Raw genomic sequence first — 24,295 nt, 5'->3', positions numbered from 1 at the left:
TCCCTAAGGCGCCGAATTTGTCGTAAATGTATATTATGTCCATAAGCACAGTAGTATGTCCACTTCAGAATGGCTGGCCATGGAATTGCTGTTAAAAAGCGGTTAAACTTACCTGTCAGCAGGTCCTATTTCCTATTGTTCCTTAGTCGGTGTTTAGACGAGCTGTTATGGAGAAACAACGTTTAAATAATAGATATTTATGGTTGAGACATGGGTTAGACGAAGTCTTTAATAAACGCCTTACTAAACTTCGTTTAAATAATTAATTGGCCCAATGAGTCTATGTATTATCACAGGTCACCAAAGCGTATGTGACATAGGTTACCATGAAAGCGTGATTTAAGAGTTTGTATGGAGTTAAAATTAAATCGAAATTTAGACAACAATATTCCCACAAAACTCACCAAAAATATAGTTAAGTCTGAAAAACCTTACCCGGTGTGTTTTGCTGTGTTTTCAATGCTTCTCAGTGCTGCTGAACGCTGTTTAGAGTGGTTTATCTCTAAGCAGCTGTTCCACGTGCATCACTGTATTATGTTAATGACAAGGTAGGAAACTAAAAGTCGAATTTGAATATAATTTGGCCCGTCATTTGAGGAGAGCACTTCGAAAACCTCGCTAAAATTTGCTTGAAACTTAAGCACTCGCCTAACTGTCTCTCCATATGGCAAGAAGGATGATGTGCGGTCCTACCTGGGCAGATAATTTTCGGCGAAGTTTATTTATTGAGACACAGGCCTTCGTTGAAAACAAAGTTCATTTCAAATTGGGTGCCTTTTTTGCCGCCGACAGAGCCGTGTCGCTGGAATGTTGGAACAAACTCACGGTCAAACCTAGGCACGCGTAATAAAATGTGCCCAGCCGGGGAAATCCACGGGAAGCCTTTGCCACACAAACCCCCTCCCGGCTAAGTGTAGTTCTGTACCAGCCAGCCGTGCTAGGCGTGACAGCAAGAAACGTCTCTTGGATTGTATTGATTGTGACCTACTGAAACGACCAAACACGCATCGCCAGATCTTTTCAAACGACTCAGATTACTTTTCCTTCCTCCCTCCTGCTCGCAATGAATAAGCCGGTAATGAGAACTTCGAAATACAAAAGGTTTAATTAGCAAAACAATGACTTTACACGTGTGTAAAAAATGTTGCCGCTCTCGGCAAAACAACAACTGTTCGAAATTCAAGGTTTTTTGAAGAGCGTGAATACAACAGATACAAAGACAAATTTTCAGTTTCTTACAGTCAGCTTTTATTCAATAAAAGCGAACTCGGAAGTTACGAGTTGGAAATCGCGAAGTCAATTAAAAAAAAAAAAATAATAATAATGCAAAAGTCAATTTATGTTCTCAAGAGACGTTTCTTGCTGTCATGTTTTCGAAGTACTCTCCTCAAATGACGGGCCAAATTATATTCAAATTCGACTTTTAGTTTCCTACCTTGTCATTAACATAATACAGTGATGCACGTGGGACAGCTGCTGAGAGATAAACCGCTCTAAACAGCGTTCAGCAGCACTGAGAAGCATTGAAAACACAGCAAAACACACCGGGTAAGGTTTTTCAGACTTAACTATATTTTTGGTGAGTTTTGTGGGAATATTGTTGTCTAAATTTCGATTTAATTTTAACTCCATACAAACTCTTAAATCACGCTTTCATGGTGACCTGTGTCACATACACTTGGGTGACCTTTGGTATTATTAATTGTCCCGATTTTCGATCTGGTTTACTGTACTGATTTATTTCTTCATGTGCAATTATGTCTCTTTAATAGATTGTAAATTTTTTTTTTCTCGTTTACTGTATGTAGGCCTTGATTAGCTTTCTCTACTTGCGGTCCAGTTTAATTAGGTTAATATAGTTAGTAACCTTATATTAAGAAAGAGTGAAAAATTTAATTGCTGCACTATTTGTCAGCATAAATTTGCATTTTTTCTCTTGATATAAGGCATAATACAAAACAAACACCCACTTGAAATAATTTTAATAGTTGTCAATAATACATACAAAAAGTGGCTTTCTTGTCATAGTTTCTGATACTATGATAAATCCCTATATTAACAAGATTAAAACATTTAATTTTCTCACAAATCAGTATGTTTTATAGAACAGATAACAACAAGTTGCTTTATTAAATGTTCAAGGAAATGCATTATAGAATTTCCGCGATGGCTTTACATCATTTAAGAACTCTTATGCCAGACTCTTTTTAAGCGACCTAATAAAGCTGAGACTTTACTTAAGTTACTAGTTGAAAATATTGCACCAGGTTTTAAGAATTTTACTGAACATTCCTTTTCGCGCAACACTGAACAGACCTTATTCGCTTCGTTGTTTTGTTGCTCCATTACTGATCATTTGACTGGACTCTACAGAGAAGTGTCATTTAGAATTGGTAATATTTACGCTGGCATGCATTCTTTACTTCCATAATCACAAAGGATCGATTCTCTTGGGAAGATCACGTGGTTTGTAATGGGTAATTAGCATATGGAGCAAATAAGGTACATTATGCCTCTTACAGTCTGATCCCAAGTTGTCTTATAAACGAGATAATTGTTTTCCAATAATGCCTATCAAATAGTAACAGGTGCGACTTCACTTTTGTCTTAAAGTAAACTTATTGCTGTCAGTGAAGCATCGAAAATGACTTCATTTTCATGACGTCTTATTTTAATTTTTTTTTTTTTTAACTTTTCTGTACAACAGATGACTTCTGGGACTGGATGTACTGGAGAGGTAGGTGCCTTATTTGATCGTTTCCGTGCTTGGAGCACCAGTTATAGTAGCGACGTAATATGTCTTGTGGAAGGTGACTTTGATTTTAAAAGTTTCCGACTTTGCTTAAGTATCTTCGACATCGTTTAGAAATATTCGATGGGCACAGATATTCTAGGATTATTAAAGGACTTCAAATAGAAACCTCAAAAATTACCACCATCAAAGTCTAGTTGCCAGAGCTCGACTAACCTTTTATTTTTAAAAGTGAATTAGGTCTTGTGATTCAACTTATTTAAGGCAAGTAATACTTGTACTTTTACCTTGAATACTATGAATTTAATAGAATCACATATTTTAAGTGTTTAACCCTATCTAGACCGGCCGTTTTTTGTCTTCTGGGGCCGAAAGGGGGGGAGGGGGGCATTGTGCCCCTTCTCACTCCATAACCTTGCAAGCATAAAAGCTATCACAGTGAGACTTGGAGAATAGATAGTACGTTTAACGATGTCTTCTTTGAGTTCCGGAACGCGAAGTGATGACTTCACCTCACGTGGCAATAAGGCACTCATTGCCAAATGGCGGCCATTTTGGTTCCGCCATCTTGGATTCCTGGCGGTGCGAAGATATGAATTTTTATTTTCCAGTGGTAAAAACGATAATTTTAAGGGCCCTACTCAGCCACACCTTTGTTTTTGTTTATATGCGAGAGTTTGGCTATTATATTTAATTCGGAGCATGTCAAAATGAACGAAATCACTGTGAAACTACTAATGAAAATGAAACATACTTTCAGGAACACAACTTACATTAAAGCAATAAGATTTCGCTTCACCATGCAATATTAATAAATTTCGAAAATGGCGAAGGCTGACTAGAGGCCTTTAAGAAAGAGCACAGCGATAGAAACATTATTTTGAACACGAGAAAATAAAATTCATATCCTCAAGCCACCGTTTAATTTTCTTTCCATTATATAGACAAATCTATCGCTCACAATTTTTCACCGATTGTTTGCATATACAGCCGTGGTAGAGCAGGATATGACGTCATCAAATTCCAAAACTAGTGATAATATGGAAGAAAACTCAGGTCCCGGATGTATTATCGTATGAATTTTACAAGTGGCGTACTTTCCAGTAAAACGCTCGTGTCTATATTATAATTGCTTTAACACCTCACAGTATGTTGCAAATGGGGCTATTAGATGTTCATTCCATATTAATTTTTTTTTATATCGTTTCTAATCTGTGGAAGGCAGGCGGCCAAATCTTTGTTGCGACAAAAATTGCCTAAAAATTGCATGCGTAAACAAGCCTTTAATGGAAGAAGCATCTGCTAATTTACTGTGGCTTTTATACATGAACACGTTTTTGACCCCAAGGGGGGACGTAAGGTTGAGGCCGGATAACTATGGATGATGTTTTTTTTTTTCTTTTTGTTTTGTTTTGCATTTCTCTCCACCAGAGGGTGACGATGAAGGACAGAAGACTAAAATAACCGATAAAGAAAAGGAACGAAGGGAAAAGTTATTTACGGCTATAGAAGATGAAGAATTTCCCGTTGTGGAGGGAATATTGACAGCAAAGACTATTATGAGCTGCGGAAGTAATCCTTTGTTGGTGGCGATGGATGTAAGAACAGATTTGATCAATTTATCAAAAAAATCTGTCCGGATGACGTGACACTTTTAATGTTACATTTTTAAGTCACTCCCTCTCTGATATTGTTTTTAATTATTGAACTAGCAATAATCTTGGATTGGTAAATTGCGTTCCATATCTAGTAAAATCAGTAATATTTTTTATTGTAATGATTGCACAGAAATATTCAGGGAAAGTGGACAATGTAGGGTGCTTACAGGCTGTCGTAAACCAGTTGCAAAGTTGAACACAACAATAAGGTTTAATAGGTCAATATCTTGGCAATGAACTTGATGCAATGGCGATGGCTTGACTTCGAGCTTCCTGACGCGAGCAAATCGATCACATTGACCACATCTTCAGGTGTTCTGAGGCTGCAATATTTTCTTCGCTAACTTACCCGCATGCCTTTATTACACGTCACCAGTCAGTTTTGAGCCTGGTAACACTGGACAGTTGTAGTTGGCTACTACATGGGCTGGAAGTCCTCGCATGAATTCGAGGCGAGTGGTCAACCACTCTAAGATGGTGCCCAAATACTGAAACCGCCCAACATCCAGAAAGAAGCGACACCAATAGTATGCTTTGTCCTAACGTCGAACGCAATAAGAAACACATTTTCGGAAACAAAAAGGTAATGGGCTCCTGGTTACAGTGAGCCTTTTTATAAGCAATAGGTCACATCGCCAAGTTTTATATTTAATTTATGACGTTGACATCTGCTTTAATGCATGTTGAGTCCATTCATCGTTTTCTCACCTAAGGCGAGATCTGCACTATTAAGCGGATCGAGATTTCTGTGTTAGCACATAAATGGACCGGGAATAATTTAAACAGAAAGCAAAATACGGCTTTGAATGTTTACACTACACCTGGTAGGTTTCACGGCGGAACAGTTCCGTAAAGGGTTTGTGTGGTGTCCTGATTCAACGACCTGACATATTACCCTTTTAAAAGCTCGAAAGCTACTTTCAAGTTTAAAGAAAGAAGCGTCGCAATAGCACCCAAGCATCAATAAACGTCCCAAATCCGGCCAATACGTTTTAGTTTACCAGTCGGCACACAATTAAATCTATCAAGTATAAACGGAACAAATAACAAGGTCCGTAATGAACAGTCTCGAACAAACTCTCAATTTGATTCAAACTTAGTTTTGAGTTTATCGCGAAGAGTATCTATATTGGTTCCAAAAGTCTTGGACGAAAATAAATGTTTTTTTCTTGGTAAAGAAATTAACGCTCAAAGAGAACGACGTTTTGACCGTCCCACGGTAATTTTCAAGTTCAAGATGAGAAGTAAAAATTAGCATGTGCTTATATACAATTGTGAAAAAACTAATGAGATACTGACTTAAAATGCTCTAAGATATTCACATCTAAACAACATAAGAAAAAAATAGCGTGAATGATAAAAAGAAAGGAACGCTAAAAACGAGAAAAGGTATTTAAAAGGTATTTAAAAGTAAAAAAAAAATTAAACAAATAACTTCGCGCTGATGGAGTCGCATTGTTTGTTCAGTTTCGGCTTTAGGTCGCGAAAAAAAACATCTCGAAGATCAAGCAGTCGAGTTTGTTCTGACACTTTTAAAGGATTTTGAAGTTGCTTTTAATGGTCTCTGGATCCTGTCCATGCTCGTCCTTTACGTGATTGCCAATTGTTGATCGCTTGTGTTCCTCCACACGTTGATGTAAGTGTCGACTCGTGTAGCCAACATAGTCTGCATCGCACAGACCACATTTGAAATAGTAAACAAAGTTTTGTTTACTCACAGTTGGAGGTTTATAATCTAATTTACTAGATAAACTTGTGTTTTGCAGGTTACGAAAAAGCTTCATGATCGGGTAGATAAAAAAAACCCCGATAAAGATGGTTTTAAAGATCTAGCCAATCGCGTCGAAGAGTTCATGCTCCGGTTTATGGACCCAATGAGATACAAACGTAGTCAACGCAATGGATTTTATAGCGAAAATTCCGGAATAAACGATATCGTGGAGACTGCAATAAAGCTGAAACAGAAGAAGGTAATAAGGATTTTTAAGTAATAAATGTCGGTCGGAGACTCCAGTTGCTAGATGAGGCTTAGATTACAGATTGCGACAAAATGTGTAAGAAAAACGGATACTTGTATCGCATTTCTCCCAGTTGGGTTGAAGCCTGATTTTTTTTCTACTTTTCGTTTTGCAACTGCTTAAACTGCTTACACAACAGCGATGGTTATTAAGTTTTACTCTTATAAATTAGCACACCCTTTTAATGTTTTCAATAAAGAGTATTAATCTTTACAACAAAGAAAAAGTAACCCTTTATCTTCTCCGTTTGCAACAAATCCATTTGAAAGAATCTCCCTTCGGTCTAACAATAAGCAGATTCTTGTCCTACGCAAATAAGGTAACTCCGTTTCAACCAAAGAAAGTGTAGATGCGGCACACTCCCGCAGTCCGATTGCTTGTTTTGTGTTTCTTTGCTATTTTACAATGCAGCTTTGTGTTAGTGGCGTCACAATGAAAACGGTCTGTTTCTACCTTATTAAATTTCCATAACAAAACATATTTCCCGTTTCTTCTAGTTTTTCGACCATCCAATCATTTTAGAAGCTATGTCAAGGACGTGGTATCGTGGCTACCTGGGGTCATCAAGGCCATTGTGGTGGTTCCTCAACGTATGGTGTCTATTTGACGTGGTGCTTTTTCCAATTTTATTTTTTGCAGCCTTTGTTCTAGGTAATGTGATTAATCAGTTTGTTTACACTATCGTACAGTGAAAAACTTGTTGACTTCATGACATTGAATATTTTTGTTGTAGACACAACAAGAAACTACGATTAGGAGCATGTCGTTAGCTAGTGGCTTTACTGTGAGCTATTTTCGGCCACATATTCTCCCATCCACCAAACTGCTAGTTTATTAAACCTCCGACGTATATCCAAACTGATCGTAACTTATTAAGTCGTCCGATGGTTTTTTCCTTTGCCTATGACATGCATTACAGATAAAGGTTACAATACGGATAATGGCGTTGTTTAAATGGTGCGCCTATTTTTAAAGGAGTAGTTCTTCAGCTAACAGCAGTTTAATAAGACAATCGCCCATCTTGTAAGTGCATGTGCTATACTAGGACAAAAAAGGTGCAAGATAATATGGAAAAAGTAATTCATTGGGATTGTCAAGAAGGCTCCGCGATTCGATCGACCACAAAAGTCTGAAGGATGAATCTAAAACAAGCTTTGTCACGTTTCGGTGGGAGATGGCGGAATGCTTACCTTTAATTTATAACAATTTCATTACCTAATTAAGTTCCCACCAATTTTCGTAATTAATAAAAACTGTTAATAAGCAACAAATTGAAAAGATATATTGCGCGTTTAACGTTTGCACGAGAACAAGATTGGATAGCCATATTTTTTCCGAAATCTTTTGGTTTGCTGTTGTTGTCGTTTGTTTGTTTGTTGCAGAACTGACAATAAAAAAGACATTCAGCTAAACATTTCCCATTTTCCACGGGTCTGATTCAAAACACAAGACCAGCTTTTGTCCCTATGAGGACATGTGCATTACGCTGTGTGTTTCGAAAGAAGTGCAATACATATTTTGTGAAAATGTTTTTAAACATGATGGTACACTGTAAATGAAGTTACATAAAATTATCGTTTCTTACTGGATTATTTTTTTCAATGTACTGTGCTTTTATTCTTTTGTCCTTTAATATAGGCATAAGCCCATTGTGGCCAAGACCTGGTGAGTGTTGTGTCCTTAACAGCTAGTACATTGCAACGGGTGATAATAACTGACTTAGCATGTTAGTCATAAATCAAGTCCATACAAGTTATAGCACCTGGTGGTTTGTTTCCCAGTCCCAAGATTATCCCCCTCCCTTAGAAAAAGCGCACAATTAAAGTTAGGTGTACATGCATGTCATTATCTCTGTTTTGTAGAAGATTAATATTAGAGACTGCTTTGTTAATCAATTCACATTATTTTATCCAGTTATTTCAGATCGTGATACCCACGATTAGTTTCATTGTCATACCTTGCAATGCTGTAGAGAATTTCTAGTATCAGAAGTAAGAAACATTAAATAGACAGGATTAATCTTTTTTTAATATTTATTTTCTCAAACGTATTAAAAATTCATGAGGTGAAGAAGAAAACCGCCACCATAAAGGAGCTCTCAATTAAAAAAAAAAGGAAAAGAAAAAACTAATGGTTTAAGAAAGTGTATTGGTACTAGAATTATTGTTTCATTCGATTTCCGAACACCAAGAGGTAGGCTGAGGTCGAGCTGGAAATGTTTAAACCAAGCTTGAGTTGTCCTTATGACTGATATATTTCGTGTAACCAACTATGACAAAATTGTTTCCCCAGACTTGTACCGCAGATACAAGAAGTACTTCAAGACCCCCTACTTCATCTTCGTTCGGGACACGCTCAGCTACCTTGTCCTCCTTGGACTGCACTTGGTAATATGTTTCGAGCCCTCCCAACTCTCATTCAGTGGTTTAGAGTGGGCCATTTTCATCTTCTTCTTCGGCCGACTTTTGATGGAGCTTCACCAAGTTGCAGACGAGAATCAGACACGGAAGTACCTCAGGTGCGTAATAATAATAATAATAATAATAATAATAATAATAATAATAATAATAATAATAATAATAATAATAATAATAATAATAATAATAATAATAATAATAATAATTAAGGTGTTTTGAAAACGTTTTTGTGAATAAAAGCCCCGTTATCCAACCACCCATTAGGTAGTCTTCTCTCATGCCAACCGATGTGAAATTTTAAACACCAGTTATTTTCTTTGCATTGAAGTGTGTCAGGATTTAAATTTCAGTTAAATTGGTGTTACCTCGACATCAGTCAACCTTAATTTTTTTCGCGTTGTAGATTTGAAATAGAAAAACCAATACGAAATCAACATCTTAAATTATGACATATAGCACACAAAATTATGCCCAAGAAAAGTAAAACTTATGTAAGTTTGATTTAAAAACATAATGAGTACGAGAGATAAACAGTGCTTTAATAGTACCACTTAAAAATAATGCAACAAGATACCCGGAAGTTGTTGTTTGACGCCTCGGTTGTCGTATTGATTAACCCTGTAGCGGCACCCTGATTTTCGGTCAATTATATTGTGCTGTACATTACTGACCATTCCTTAATTACAGTTTAACTTTCAAATACTTCTTATCTATTGAAAAGTATCTCGAATAATTAAATTCTGGTTTCAACAAAGGACTAGATGCACTCCAAGGTAAGAAAAAGCAATGCAAAATGCTAAACTACCTAATTTTCTAAAGAAAAAAAGGTATATTTCGATCCAAGACAAATCCCTTAAAGGGAAATTTGTAAAACGCCGTCTGGGACCTTTCAAAGCCTGTCATTTTTTGTCCAAATAAACAATAGGCTACTCCCAAGACTAGACACAAAATAGTTTAAACCATAGATTGATGTTCGTGAAAAACTTAAATAATTTATACTAAGCTTTTCCAAATCATTTCTAGGCGTAGCGGGGTGCTGAGCTTATCACTGGGTTATTTTATCACAAGTTAATTCACTTTTCTCTCCCATAGCGATCGCTGGAATTTTTTCGACATCATCATACTCCTTACTTTTTTCTGCGTGATACTCCCGATAAGAATTGCCATGTGGGCGGACTCAGAGTCGGTCACGAACAACAGGACCCTACAAATAGCTGAGAGTCTTTACGGCCTTAACACGATGCTCCTAGTTTTCAGAGCTTTTGGTTCCATTTTGGAGACAAGTAAAGGAGTTGGCACCATACAAATTGCTTTATTTCACATCATCATGGATGCCTCTGTGGTGATATTGCATTTTGCTGCAATAAGCTTGGCTTTTTCAAGCACGATAACAAAAATATTTGTTTCCGAAGTTTCTTTCAGAAAAGGAAACAGTACTGAAGAGGATAGGTGAGTTGGAAAGTTTATTTTCATCATTTTTTTTTTCTGTTTTTGCTTCTAGTGATTTTTTTTCAAAAGCACTTATTCACATTTCTATTCAACAAATCGACGGTAGTTTTCCTTTGTCTATACTCTTAAGGCCCGTTTAAACGGTTCCAACATTTGCTCAACACTCGTTTAACAAAAGTTGAACGGATTTTGGGCAAATGGTGCATGAACGGAGTGTCCAAACGGTTTCAACGCCACTCAACATTTTCAAGAACAAAAAAAAAGTGCTGCACGTTGCACGATGTTGAAAGAAAGTTTAAACCAATTTAAATTAAATTCTAATCATTTTCAACATTCTTTTCAACATTTTTTTTCGCTTTAAACAGTATTGACTGACCTGTTCAAACGCTCCCAACATTTGGTTCAACAACTGTGTTGAATGTTTGTTGAAAGCAAATGTAGAAACCGTTTAAACGGGCCTTTATAGACTTTCTAATGACGACATCAAATGTTCAGAACTCAAGTGGAACCACGGGCCGCAAGCAAGCGGTTTCAATGCAGAGTTTATTTCCATTATTTTTTATCTGCATAAAATGTTTTTTTTTTTCAACCGTGTGATATTTGGATTTATTTGATTAGCTAGCCTTGTCACCCTTTAATCATATAGTTCACACAGTGACAATCAAGAAGTAACAATTTGAGTAGTTTATCTCTCGGGCGTGAAAGCAAAGGGCGACATAATACTTAAAACACAACTCAATAGAGGCGCTTGGGAGACTTTTTTGTGTTTTACACCAGATGTACACCACATGGACGTTTACCACACCATACTGAATCTTTCAAAATGGAAACGAAATCACTGTGAAATATTTGAGAACCAAATAGACAGTACTAGGCAAACGTTTTTTTAAAACCATATAATTAAAAGATATATATAGGCGTTTAACGATAACACACGGGTGCACTGATGGCATTTTTTTCTTTCAGTATGTGCAGCAAAACCGACCTAAGCTGGTAAGTTTAGCAATTGTCAGCCATAGATTCTTATATGATGAAATTCTAGGAGTTCAAGAATAAGTTGGAAATAAAGCTACGAGGAAAATCAGAATGTGTGCCACAATCTCGCCAAAATCAAGCCTTACTTTTACGTTATATGACGTCATCAGTTTTTGTTGCGAGCCTGTGTGAACAGGAAACATACCAACACGCCAAAAGTTTCGTTACCGTAGATTTTATGATCTCGTGGTTATATATTGAGGTGGTGCCCCACCATCACCACCATCTTCCTCTATAGGGTTCAGCACAGAAGTTGATATCTTAAAATGTTTATTCTGTTCTGTACATTGGCTCGTTTTTGCCCGTCGTCGAGTACCGAAAAAGACCTAACAATTCTTAAAGCGAGAGCATTCAGCCTCGGTCGAAAAGTATTAAGAAATGCAGTTTTTTTTCTTATTTACCCTATCTACACTTGGGGGTGGAGGGGTGGGGGAATTCTGTCCCCGGTGACTTTGAACCGGACTTACCTATTTAGTATTTACCTGGGACACATTTGAGGTGTACGGTTAGTGTTGACTGACTTTGATATTACCATGGCAACCAATTTTTGATAGGTTTTTTTAGTTAAGAAAATAGTAAATTCCTTTTTTTAAATAGAGAAAAAATACTTTCCTTACCTTAACTTGTATATTCTTTTATCTAATATTAGTGCTCGTTTATTGCTTTTGATTACTTTTTGTTCAATTTTGGCTCTTTCCTGAAGTTTTGGGAAAATCCAGAAATTCAAGATGGCGGATCCAAAATCGCCGCTATCATGTGTCAACCATCGCATAATTTTCACATCATATGACATCAACGTTTTGCATTGTGAATCTCAATGGAAACATGTTTGGGACGTACTATCTATCCTCCAAGCGTCATTTTCTTAGCCGACTTCGAGCCTTGGACGCTTATGACCTGTTTTCAACAGACAATAAAAAGTTGTCGAACTTTACATTACTTTCAGAATGTGTATCTAGAATCATAGTCTACTAACTATGCCACAATAAGGCAACAGTTTTAGTGAAAACTCGGATCGTACAAACAAGCAAATGCAAGGTGATTTTTCGCTGTGTCTCAAGGTTCTCTGGTAGTAGTTTACATTTTCAATGAAAGGAAAATTGTGTTTTAACTTATCAAGAGTAATTTTCCCACATTATTTGAGAAGTGAAAAAAATGTAAGGTGGCGTTTGCCGATTGTCGTTGCGCGCTCTACTAAGCCTCCCATTTTTAAGACTAAAAAGTATCGCTTAGCAAAAGCAAGTAATCGTCTATTAAACAAAGAAGTATTCCATTTCATAGTTTTATCTGCTACTAAACCAAAAGAAGGAAAACTATGCTAAGGTATTTTTTCCGCATATTTTAATCTGTTCGTACTTTACTTTCAGTTGGTGGAAGATATTTATTCACCTGGGCTTGTCTGTGCTGGACATATCAGATGGCTTGGATTTCTTCAAATCAGCGGATTCCTTCTCATACGTTGTGTCCCATGTTTTATTTGCTGCTTATCTTGTCCTGGCACTCATCCTCCTCATCAACATGTTGATTGCATTGTTGTCTAACACTTATCAGCGAGTGGAGGTCAGGAATCATTTATTCAGTCGTTGATTTAAAACACTTCGCTACATCTAGAAACAAATTCTTCTCCTCTTTATCTCTAGTGTAAATTTTAATATGATTTGACCTGCATAATCCACATTACGGAGAGAAATACCTGCTGCACATTCTACCACAATACCTTTCGAACTTAACAAAGACAATAAAGACACACAGAAAGTCATAGTTTTTGGCAATATTCGTCTGTGGTCTAGTCTAGTCTAGTCTAGTATTCGTCAGTGTATGCTAGGTAAATTTGCCAGTCGCCATCTTTGTCCGTAAGGTAAATTGGTTACAATCGTTTTGCAAATGCAAGACTAGCCAGGTAGAATTGATTTAAATATTTTGATCAACAATTCAACTAAATTCAACAATTAAAACATATAAGGTCTTGCTATGTTTTAAAATCCCATATCTCGTCTTTTTTGCCGAAAATGGAGCTGTGAATTTCGAGTCCAAATCTTGTTCTTTATTTGTCGAGTAAAATATTTCAAATACTCAAAATTATTTTAAAAGTATCTGTCTATGATACAACCAGGCAGGACCTAGACAGGAGGTGATCATACTCAAAACACCGATTTTTTCTCAAACTTGAGTGTCACGAACATAATCATGTGTTAAAACATCAAATCAAATAATTCATTGTACGAGAGTTATGCGTAAAACCTGAAAATGGCCTTTTTGGCACAAAAGTTTGAATATTAATTAGTCAAATTCAATTGAGTGGCTAGAAAATAGAATTGTGATCTGGGAATGAAACCCACTGAATTGTATTCCCATTCATCAGGCTTGTAGCACAGCGTGTTATTTCGATCGGTCCCTTCAATTTCGTTATTTAGGTTGTTTCAGTCATTTTCACGAGAACCTCAAATTCGACTTTTTGTGCCCAGATACAAAATGGTTGCTAGGATTGAGCCTGAAGCACTGAGAAGACATGTATGTACCAGCCATTACCAGTTTTAGTTCTTATTTGTGTGAAAAGAGGGAAAACCTAGCTGCTAATAGCTTGATTAAACTAATTCTAACCCACTTATATCGCCAACTTGGTCATCGTTATTGTCTTAAAAAAAAAAAAAATACTTCATTGAGCATTTCGTGTCTTTTCATGGCCAGTCAGTCATTTGCCCAAAATTTTTATTGCGTATTTTGAAGGTTATGATATGTCTCTTCAATCATATAGTCAAGTTACATAGTTAGGTTGTTGGCCATTAGAGATATTTGGGTACAAAAAGCCGACTTTGAGGTTCTCGTGAAAATGACTTAAACAACCTCTCACTTCAGGTTTAGGCAAATAGAAATGAAGAATAAAAATTCCCCCTGTTGAAAGTCTCTAAAATGCTTTTTTTTTTTGCCTAGGACAATTCACGAAACGAGTGGGCATTTCAAAAAGCCATTACGATTCAGACGTATCGTAACTATCATCCCATACCTGTGCCTTTCAACATCGTTTCTATTTTGGCTGTGGTTGTCTTGTGGCTATGTAAAAAATGTAAACGTGTGATAAAGAAAGCCACTAAACGACACGAGTCAGACGTGGAAAATGAAACCGATGGCCCCTGTTTAAAGAGGGAAGCATGTAAAGAAAAAGAAAAGGGCCAGGAGGAAAAAAACGAAGTAAGTTAAAGTCAATTAAGGCAGTTCATGGTTAAAATAGTCTACTGAGCAAGACCTTATCCGAAAAATCTTCCTCGAGATCCTTGGGAATTTCTAAAGCTTGAAACTGAGCTAAGCACCTTAAAATCGCAACTTGATCATTCGCTTTCTGCCTAATGACATTTTCATGTTTGCTTTATTGAGAAAACGTGGCAGTCCAAACACGGGTGATTCATGTTTCTAACCTAAATGGCGACATATTTTGTACTGTCATCAAATTACATTTGAACTATAAGAACAAAACCTGCAGGCGTAATTACTAATTTCTTTCGTTCTTTTCTCTTTCCAAGATGGACTTGAAGTATCTTCTTGACAGATACAGGCTCAAATACGGGGATACTTTTCCTCCTATACGTAAGTATCACTTAGAGATAGCACTTGACTTTCACACACTGTGACTGATGCATGCAGAAACTCAAGGAGGATTAGCAACCTCAAAAAAAGCCAGCCCCCCAGAATCAAAGTACTAGCTTGTTTACAATTGACCAAAAACACAACTCAACTAAAAACAGGCAACTCAGAGTTTTTCACGTTTAAGTTACACTTTACGCTGGTGAAGATGTATAGGTATTTTCTTAACATAAAGCTTGTGGTTTGTTGGGAATGTTAAGAAAGGAAAGATCATTTATATAGATCATTTTTGTTCTAAAATGGCTATCGTTCAAATTTATCCTTCTTACCTCGTTCTTAAGCTCAAAAATCAAAATATATTTTGCATCGAAAGAGGCAATAAGGGCTAATTTGAATGCAAAAAAAAAAAAATGATATTAAGGAATGTTAATAATTCTTATAGCATGCAGCAGGATGGTTCGTTGCATACTACTTAAGACTTTGTTTGCCTTAGACCTTCTTATTAAACTGTTCAAGTTATTCTTCAATTTTTTTCTTTCTTGCGGGTGCCGTTTTCCGGCCAATTTTTCTGGCTTGGACCCGCCATTTCTACAACATCAGTCACTTTCTTCCTTCTATCAGTGACAACAAGGTCTGGCCTGTTACCCTCCTCCTCAAGTCGTCTATCCGTAGAGAGAATGCAATTCCATAGTCTTTCTTTCTTTTTTTTTCTTTATTTCTTTATTTATTGACAATTGTATGTACTTAGTAACATGTTTGGTCTTTGGTTACAAGAAGAGGCCTAATGTTAATCTCCTTTTACTTTTTATGGGGTACCGGTGGGTGTACAAAGACAAACATACAAAAACAGTGTAACGTAACGTAATCTAGCGTGAAAGTGCAATGTTCATAATTCTCATAGCATGCAGCAGAATAGTTCTTTGCATACTAGTTAAGACTTTGCTTGTCTTAGACCTTTCTAACAAACTGTTCGTTTATTTGTTTATTTGTTTGTTCCTTTATTTCTTCCTTTCTCTCTGTCTTTCTTTCTCTCTTTCTTTGTTTCTTTCTTTGTTTCTTTGTTTGTTTGCTGATAATAGCGGTAACTATAAGACGTAATAATTTTTCAAAATGGCAGCGCAAGGAAAGTTAAACGCTAAATGATCGATAATCATATCCAAGTTTTACAACATTAAAATGCTAACTCCAATATTTCTAACAAAGTAATCAATTTCTTGTAAGAGTTCAGATTCTCTCAAAACTATTTTTTTCAACAACGACAGAATTACGATTCCAATCTTAGCAATGTGCGTACCTTTATAGAAAAAGTTGATCAAGTACTTGATGATACAGAAAACACAGGAAGCATGGTCAATCAGCTTCTTTACAGATCGTTCACGAGACAGCAAAACCTTGACAAAGCTATCTTGCCTATTGGTGAAGAGGTGCGTATCTTAAACAATGCTTTTTAACATGTTTGGTAATTAATGCAGGGACTGCCTTCTTCGTATTGCCATCATTGCCTTTTCTCTTGTATTTTAAGCATTTAACTTGACACAAGAAAATATCCATGGTACTTAAGAGTGGCTGCCTGTAAGGATCGAAAGTTTGCCGTCAACGACCAATCTGGCAAATCGCTCATATTTGGTCCAAAAATACCCTTTGTTCAACTATTTTAAAAAATCATATTTAAAAAATCCAGCGACGTTTTAATTATAAGAGATTTCCAAAAATTTAAAAATTTGGTCAAAGTGCAGTTTCCACGCAGTTTATCGGCCAACTGAAAAAGTTCAAAATAAGGTGCGAGAACGAAGCACCGCAAAATTCTTAAAATAACTTCAATTGAAGTCAAACTTTATATCCAAGCGATACACAACTATTCGTGTTTATTGTCCACTACTAAACATTTTCAAATCTATTCATTTTGTCATTCTATCTAGCAGACACTCTAAAACCACCTTTGTAGAGCGCTAAAAAAGCGGTGAAATAAAGGTATATTTAACGGCACAAAAGTGTTAATGGTACCTCAGTTTTCGACCATTTTACTTTACAGTCTTAACACAAATATAGTTATTAAAAATTCACCATGCCAAGTCGGTTGCAATGTGTTCGGTTCAAAAAACACAAGATTTATCCACAGGTCACCAAAACGTATGTGACACAGGTTGCCATGCAAGCGTGATTTAAGAGTTTGTATGACTTTAAAATTAAATCGAAATTTAGACAACAATATTCCCACAAAAAGTACGTGACGTCTCCTCTTCACCCTATTCTTTTCACCGTGTTCGTGCCATCGAGGTCTTGTGGGTTACGGGAAGGAGACCGCTGACATTTCAGACTAATCTTTTAAGATCTTTTTACATCTCTCAAATGGGAAGTCAATGAATCGCAAGTTTACATTGCCGCTCGACGTATGAATACCTTATTAATTGGTTCATGGTTGCAAGCCATTTCATGTCGATCTTACAGTTTTTAAAATGTTTATTCGTACAAAGTATTCTATTATTCCGCCTACTTAAAAAATTCAGCAAGGTTTTATTAATTAGAAACCCAAACAGCTAAGGATTCATGACATCCCTTAGATTTGATCTGTCAAAAATGCTTGTGGACAACTCTTACAGTACAAGGAAAGAAAAGGCAAATACTGCCGAGGTAAAAGAATACAGATTTTCATTTCAAATTTAGACTTTCGCGAGGCCATAACATGTCTGTGACTGTTGTTTGCATGATACAGGATCAAAGTACAAATTATATAAACTAAATTCGATTTTGAGACGGCAATACGACTTTATATTGACGGCTAGTTGGGAGAAAATATATTCCGTATTGGGCGGAGTTGCGAAGCGACGGAGCCCAATACGGAATATATTTTCTCCCAACGCTGTCAATATAAAGTCGTATTGCCGTCTCAAAATCGAATTTAGTTTTTTATCGCGATACTGACATTTTGTTGGAGAAAGTAAACGGATAAAGTACAAATCGTGCGCTGATTGAAAGAGAAATTCTTACTTCAGTTAAACTGTAGCCATGGTAATATCCGTGCGCGAAATTTTTTCTCGGGGCGGGTAATTTGAATTTTTGGCTTTAATTTTTACATCAAAACAAAGAAAATGCAAAAATTTACAGTCCATAAAGCACCTACCATTGATGAAATAGACGAGCTAGTAGGTTTGAACATTTTACCAGCAAATTTTATTGAAAATTTGTTACCGCCGAGATATAAACAACAACATGAAAACAGTGATGAATAAACCTCACAACCAGAAGTAAGAAAAAAAGAGCAGCCATACTAGTACCCAAAAACGAAAACAGAGCATTGTTATCCTAGCTTAGATGCCGTGGAGATTTAGAAATTTAAAAGAGACCAAGCGGCGAAGAATACTGTAAAAATTACCGAGTCTGCCGTTCGGCGCTACGACAAGAAGATCAAATAGACAGACCTGAGCCATGAAAGAGAACGCAGCAGAGCTCTTGGAGCAAATTTTTCTAGAGATAAGAGACATCAGAAAAGAAACAGATCCTTTTGCTTTGAAAATGCCATAATCTATTAGAATTTAAGCTCATTGTTATTTACCGTGGCCGCTTTCACACTGTAGAAAGTCTTTTAAGTGAATTTCTCTTCATCGAATTTTCGCTTACCTTCAAGAAAAAAGTTGTATCCGCTGTATCATGGTACATGTTCACCACAAAAATAATATTATAAGTGGTCCTTGAACAGTGTCAGAAGCTTTGTAAACTCAAATGAAAAGAAATAAACAACACCATCCAACGTCGCATGTTCATTCACAGAAGTAAAATTTTGATCTGGGCGCGCCGAACCCATTTAGTGCCGTGCTTCCATGCTTACGTGACAGTCTTTGAGCCAATCAGAAACCGTCATTTTGAGACGGTAATACGACTTTATATTGACGTCTCTACGAAAAGGAAAGATCCCCCAGCAAGACTTAAAGGTTACTTATAGGGAAGAAAGGTCGAATTTTTGTCAACTAATTTTTTTTAGATAACTGTTGAAACAAGAAAGGGATGCAAAGTTTCGTGAAAACAGCCGTTAGAAATCTTAAAAAGAACGCGAGCTATCTGAAAAACAAAGTTTTGTAGGAAAAGCGGTGAGCGAGTGAAGGTGTGATAATCCAATTTATGCGGGACCGTGTTGAGATATTACGCGGCAAAATTTACCCGCGAATTACCGGTAAATTTGCATATTTTTGTCTACATCGTGTTCATCGCATGTATATGTCACGGCGTTGTATGTAAAATTTTACTGTGAAACAGCGTTCTATTTTGGATTCAAGCATTGCGTAAAAGGTTTTTATGAAGAAAGCGAAACTAGAAAAGTCGCCTTGGGTGACAGGTAAGAAAAAACATGGCCCAAAGAAGGTCGAAAAATCATTTGACGAAGCCAAAAAACGTCAGCTGGCGGAGAGCGACAAGGGTTCTTGGTACAACCAGTCAGATTTTCTATAACTGCCTCGGCAGCAGAGAAATTCGAGGACGAGAAATCGGATAGTGGAGAATCGAACATCAGTTCGGAGTCCGAAATCGAAGATGCCGGCGACAATCCAGCCACTTTCGCCGTTGTTGACCGGCTGAAAATAAGCAGCGAACCTCAGCGCGCAGCCTCGTGTACTGATAGCGGTGAGAAGTGCGTGTTTCGTGTCAACTCCGCTGGGGCTGCCAGTTTCATGTTCTGCGTCTATCTGCCGTTTTCTTCTTTGTTTTGGTTTCACCGGTGGCTTTCTCGCGCCAGACTTAACTTTTCTTATAAAGAAACCGCGTGACAATATTACAGTAACACTAAATGCTTACAGAACTCCCCAGAGAATGCTTCTTTGTGTTTGATTGGCCGGCGGCGTGAGCGCGTTGACAAGTATTTTAATGAGGTGCAAAAACTCGGAAAATGTTTCAAGGCCGAAAACACGGCTTTTGTTTTTGCACGAATTCCCCATCTTCAAATGAATTAATAGGGTATGTGGATTTGCCAGATTTTAACGAAATTTGGCCAAAATGGTCATCAGATATTAATGCATCAAAGTGCAGTGTCGGGCTTTTACGAAATTCAAAATATTTTTCCCGTGACGTGTTAACATCTGGCTGGACTACAAAAATTTTCCCTTGCATGTCCATCTTTAGGATGGGTTTTCTCAAAAACCAATAGGAATAAAGAAAAAGCCTGACACACTTTGTTAGCCTATTATCTCCTGATTGATATTGTGCAGTCTGTTTGGTTGTGCGCCTTTACGTGAGAGTGGGTAATTCAGTTAAGTACACGTTGCTAGTATCAAGTTTGCAGGCCTCTCAGCGCTTATGTATCCAACAAAAAAAAAAAAAACATTGATATTTTCACAAACTACAATTTATCAGCTTTACAGTGATATATAGGTTTTTTGTGGTTTTATGGAAAGCAGCGCGCATACGCTAGATTTCCCTGAAGGCACTCGCGAAACATGGCAGTAACCTTAAGTTTATTTTTTGGAGTTTGGCCTAATTGGAGTTAATAAGTTTCCATCTTGTCGATAAATCTTGTGTTATTTGGGCCGAACACATTGCAAAAGTTCTCCGATTTTCTTAGAGGGAAGCGTTGCAAGTCCGAGTTTGAAACTTAGCATGGTGAATGTTTAATACCTATATGTTAAGGCTGTAAATTAAAATGATCGTAAAAATTACTACTCCTGTTTTTTCCCAAGGCTTGGGACACCCATTCTTCCATACATATCGACGGTTTGTATTTAACCTGTCAACGACTCTCTGTGAGATCTGATAGGTGTGGTGCCAGATATCGCACTCCTTTTTCTGAAGAATTTCCTCATTTTGAGGTAAGTTACCTTGATGAGTTCAAAGCTTATGCGCCGATCAACTCGAAACTTCAACATACCCCCCCCCCCCCCCGGGTAAACCCCGGGCATTTGAACTTTTGAAAATTGGATCGTTCATATTTCGGCCCCCTCGGGCCAAAATGGTGTTCAAATGCCCTACCTTATCGTCGGAATTGTCTGTCAAATGCCCCTCCCGAAAGAACAATCGTTGTCGGCTTTTGTCATGAGTTACTACAAAAAACACCGCTTTAACTATTGAAAAAATGATTGGAAATTGAATTTGTTAAGTCGGACAATGTCAATCAGCAAGTCGGTAAGCTGCTCTAACTCCGAGACACGGCAAAGGTTGTTTAACGAGAAATACTTAACATATTCAAAATGAATTAGCCGGCTACGTAGACTGTTCGAGTGGCAGGGTATTCTGCAGTTTAAGCCAAAGCTGCGGTTTTTCATTGGACAGTGTTTTTTTTTCTTTTACTGTTCATTGCTGTTTTATGGCTATTCTAAAAACCTCTTCCGACACAAATGCGGGACAAAGGTGAAGCTTGACTCATTGCATAAAAGATCAGTACATCGTTTTAAGAACTAGAAATACATATGTAATTAGTTAGCGAGGTACGTAAAATGTTGTGTTGTGGCAAGATATTCTCCAATTTAAGCCAAAGCGGTTTTTCATTCGACAGTGTTTATATCTTTTACTATTCACTGCGGGACAAAACCGCAGCTTGACTCATTGTATAAAAAATCTACATCAATTATATACAATCTATAAAAATAATTAATATTTAAGCACTCTCACTTTTGAAGACCTTTTTTTGTAATCCAATCGCTCACAAATGGTATTTTCTTCCTTTAAACTCTTCCACCTCGTCCAAACACGTGTTTATAGCTGTTAGCGACTTCGGAGCCCCCCCCCCCCCCCCCCCTAAGAAAAAAAAGCGATTGGAAACCTGACACTTCCGGTTCAATTTTCCCCACCCCAACCAGGCAAGGTCAAATTCCCCACTCCCGGGCACAGAAAATAGTCAAATGCCCGGTATTTGCCCGGGGGGGGGGGGGGGGGATGTTGAAGTTTCGATTTGATTGGCGCATAATACACAGGAAATAGCACAAAAGCAGAACGCTCAGTTCTGAAGGAGGATGTGCGGCATAACAACATGTATACAGTAATTTTTTTTTACGGATCTTTCAATGAAAAAAGAAAGCCATTTCGAAATACCGTAATCGTAGTAAAACAATAACGAACAACCATTGTTCCAGTTGACGGCTTTAAAGTGAAATTTAGTCTGCGGCGACAATGGCTTCGAGTTACATTTCCGGTTACGTTTGATTCTTTCCTGGCCGTCCATTGCGGCGCGGAGGACAACTCCTCGATGCACCGCCTGACCTTTAATTTAAACGATGCCTGACTTTCAGAGATCATGGACTTGACGACTCTAAAAGTAGATGTGGAGAAATTCACTCCGAGAAAGTGCCTCCTCGGCTACCACCAGAAGTAGTCGAATTCCCTTTGCTGTAAAGTTTTCGCCAATGACTTGTATCTCCAACTGATTTACAAAGTCGATGGCAGCTCACATTCATAGATTCACTCGCTTTATATATCTTTTTGGGGTTTCTGAATGACCACTTGACATGACCTTTGAAACACGCGAATCGCAAGTTGACTTGACTGGGGCATATTCTCCCATCAGTCCGGTACACTTAGTATAGGCAAACTGACATTCAACCGCCCCTCTCTTCAGTCATTTATTTGTATTCTACCAGATTCTGGGAGACACGTGACAAGCCCCAAAAAGGGTCTCTCCTCCCTCGCTCCCGGGGACGTGAAGAGTAGAGACCTTGGGAACGAGGTTGACTGTGTGTGTGGATTTGGGAAAACAACAACAACAACAACAACAACAACAACAATAAAACAAAATAAAACGTCAGGAGCGAATTAGCTACCACCCTCTCTACTTTCCCTGGGAAACCAGCTTGTTGGTGTCTGTTTATCACGGGATGTATTTGCCACTGTTGTCGTAAACAGTTCCATACCCGTTGTCTGTCAGTGCATCATTTATTCTGAAACGTAAGAGCGTTATTAACCATCGAGTGATGTCAAGATGTGATAAGGATTTTCCATTTTCCTCTTGTTCTCGATAGAATCAAATTACAGCTAGATATAAGCATTCTAAGCCTGCTTAAATGTAGACTGTGACCGATTTGGCTGAAAATTGGCAGCACTGTTTTACTAGACCACCTTCACAAAAAAATATACAGGCTTTTTAAAGTCCATCGTTCCCGTTTAAAAATTAAGCTCTCCTTTGGAAAAGAACGCGCTAGGCTTCAGAAAATCAAAATTTAGGAGGGAGAAAATAACGAAGCTACATCTGAGAAATCGCAGACACCGTATTTCAACACATAATTAAATATTTCCGATGTTGTTCGCGTCACTTCCATTAATTATTGGATAACGAAGACGAAGCGATTGCTACGGCTTTTCTTTTAACAACCACGGTCCATTTCCTTCCCCGGTCACATTTCAATTGAAGATGTTTTTAAACTCTATAATTATTGACCCTTAGAAAATGTATAAGGGTTTGTTGGATTTCTTCTTAAAGTGCCCGCGTAAAGGGACGATTTCTACGCACGGTTATTTTTCTTCTACAGATGCCTTAATTGCATGCAGAATTTTCAATCCAAGTGTAGGAGATTCCGAGGACGCCGGTAGCAACATTAGGTTTACACCCCCGAAATGAGTGGGTTAAAATTAGGCCATTCCCGGATTTTTTTTTTAACCTTATCACGAAAGCGTGACTAAGTGCAAAGTTTTCATATTTAAGTGAGTTTTGTTTGCACATGAAAGAAAGCCAAATATACGTAATAAAAAACTCTACACGAAGCCTCGCTTTCATAATGAGGTTCAAAGCAACACGGAAGTGACCTATTGGTTTAGGCAACAGGAATTATGTCGTCATATTTCTCGAATTGCTTATACAGGTAATGATTGTGGAAACTGGCGAGACAAAGTGGCTCGGACTTGGCGTGGTATTTAAAGATTACCGTACAATTCATATGCCAGGATGGTATAAAGGAACTGTGGGATACCATACCGATGATAGGTTAATCTTTAATGACGTAAAACACGACTCCAAGAAGACTACATTGACAGGTAACATCAAAACGTTTTTGCATTGGTTTGTTTTGCCTGTTTTGTTTGTCTGCCTGTTTATTTTTTTAATGTGTTTGTAAAGTTTCTTTGTTTGATACATGCACTCATTAAGAGATAGCATTTGGCGTCGTTAACTTGTTTTTTGTTTTTCAATATAGGCATCAGATTTTTGCTAATAACTAGTCTCTTGTCTTACTTAGGAAATGCTGCCGTTCGTCGAGGTGATGTGATTCGATGTACGGTACTGTTTGAAAAAAAAGAATGTAAAGATGGAAAACTCCAAGTTCCAGTTGAGTTTTATGAGAATGGGAGCAAAGTAATCCCACAAGACAAACAAGTGACATACATTGAGTACGATCAAAGCCAGCTCTACCCATACGTTTGTTTTAAGTATGCGAATACCGTGTTGGCTAAGGTAAGAACATCTCCTAATTTTGTCATCAA

General features: G+C 37.4%; 1 protein-coding gene across 1 annotated transcript in view; it reads left to right on the top strand.

The window, feature by feature from the left end:
• The first annotated feature begins 2,712 nt into the window (after positions 1 to 2,712).
• Positions 2,713 to 24,295, top strand: part of LOC146450215 (short transient receptor potential channel 4-like) — a 28,680-nt gene continuing 7,097 nt past the window's right edge. Inside the window, exons 1-15 of the mRNA XM_085100617.1 lie at positions 2,713 to 2,737; positions 4,184 to 4,350; positions 6,177 to 6,380; positions 6,926 to 7,079; positions 8,067 to 8,093; positions 8,721 to 8,946; positions 9,938 to 10,294; positions 11,261 to 11,287; positions 12,697 to 12,889; positions 14,261 to 14,518; positions 14,848 to 14,911; positions 16,211 to 16,332; positions 20,572 to 20,700; positions 23,680 to 23,851; positions 24,052 to 24,266. Coding sequence (XP_084956743.1) covers positions 2,725 to 2,737; positions 4,184 to 4,350; positions 6,177 to 6,380; positions 6,926 to 7,079; positions 8,067 to 8,093; positions 8,721 to 8,946; positions 9,938 to 10,294; positions 11,261 to 11,287; positions 12,697 to 12,889; positions 14,261 to 14,518; positions 14,848 to 14,911; positions 16,211 to 16,332; positions 20,572 to 20,700; positions 23,680 to 23,851; positions 24,052 to 24,266 — 2,328 coding nt within the window. The 5' untranslated portion in view covers positions 2,713 to 2,724. The remainder of the gene's footprint in view (positions 2,738 to 4,183; positions 4,351 to 6,176; positions 6,381 to 6,925; positions 7,080 to 8,066; positions 8,094 to 8,720; positions 8,947 to 9,937; positions 10,295 to 11,260; positions 11,288 to 12,696; positions 12,890 to 14,260; positions 14,519 to 14,847; positions 14,912 to 16,210; positions 16,333 to 20,571; positions 20,701 to 23,679; positions 23,852 to 24,051; positions 24,267 to 24,295) is intronic.

The sequence above is a fragment of the Pavona decussata genome, unplaced genomic scaffold, assembly GCF_977016875.1.
Source record: "Pavona decussata unplaced genomic scaffold, jaPavDecu1.1 SCAFFOLD_479, whole genome shotgun sequence".
Lineage (NCBI taxonomy): Eukaryota > Metazoa > Cnidaria > Anthozoa > Scleractinia > Agariciidae > Pavona > Pavona decussata.
This window is presented reverse-complemented; position numbering and strand designations above follow the sequence as displayed.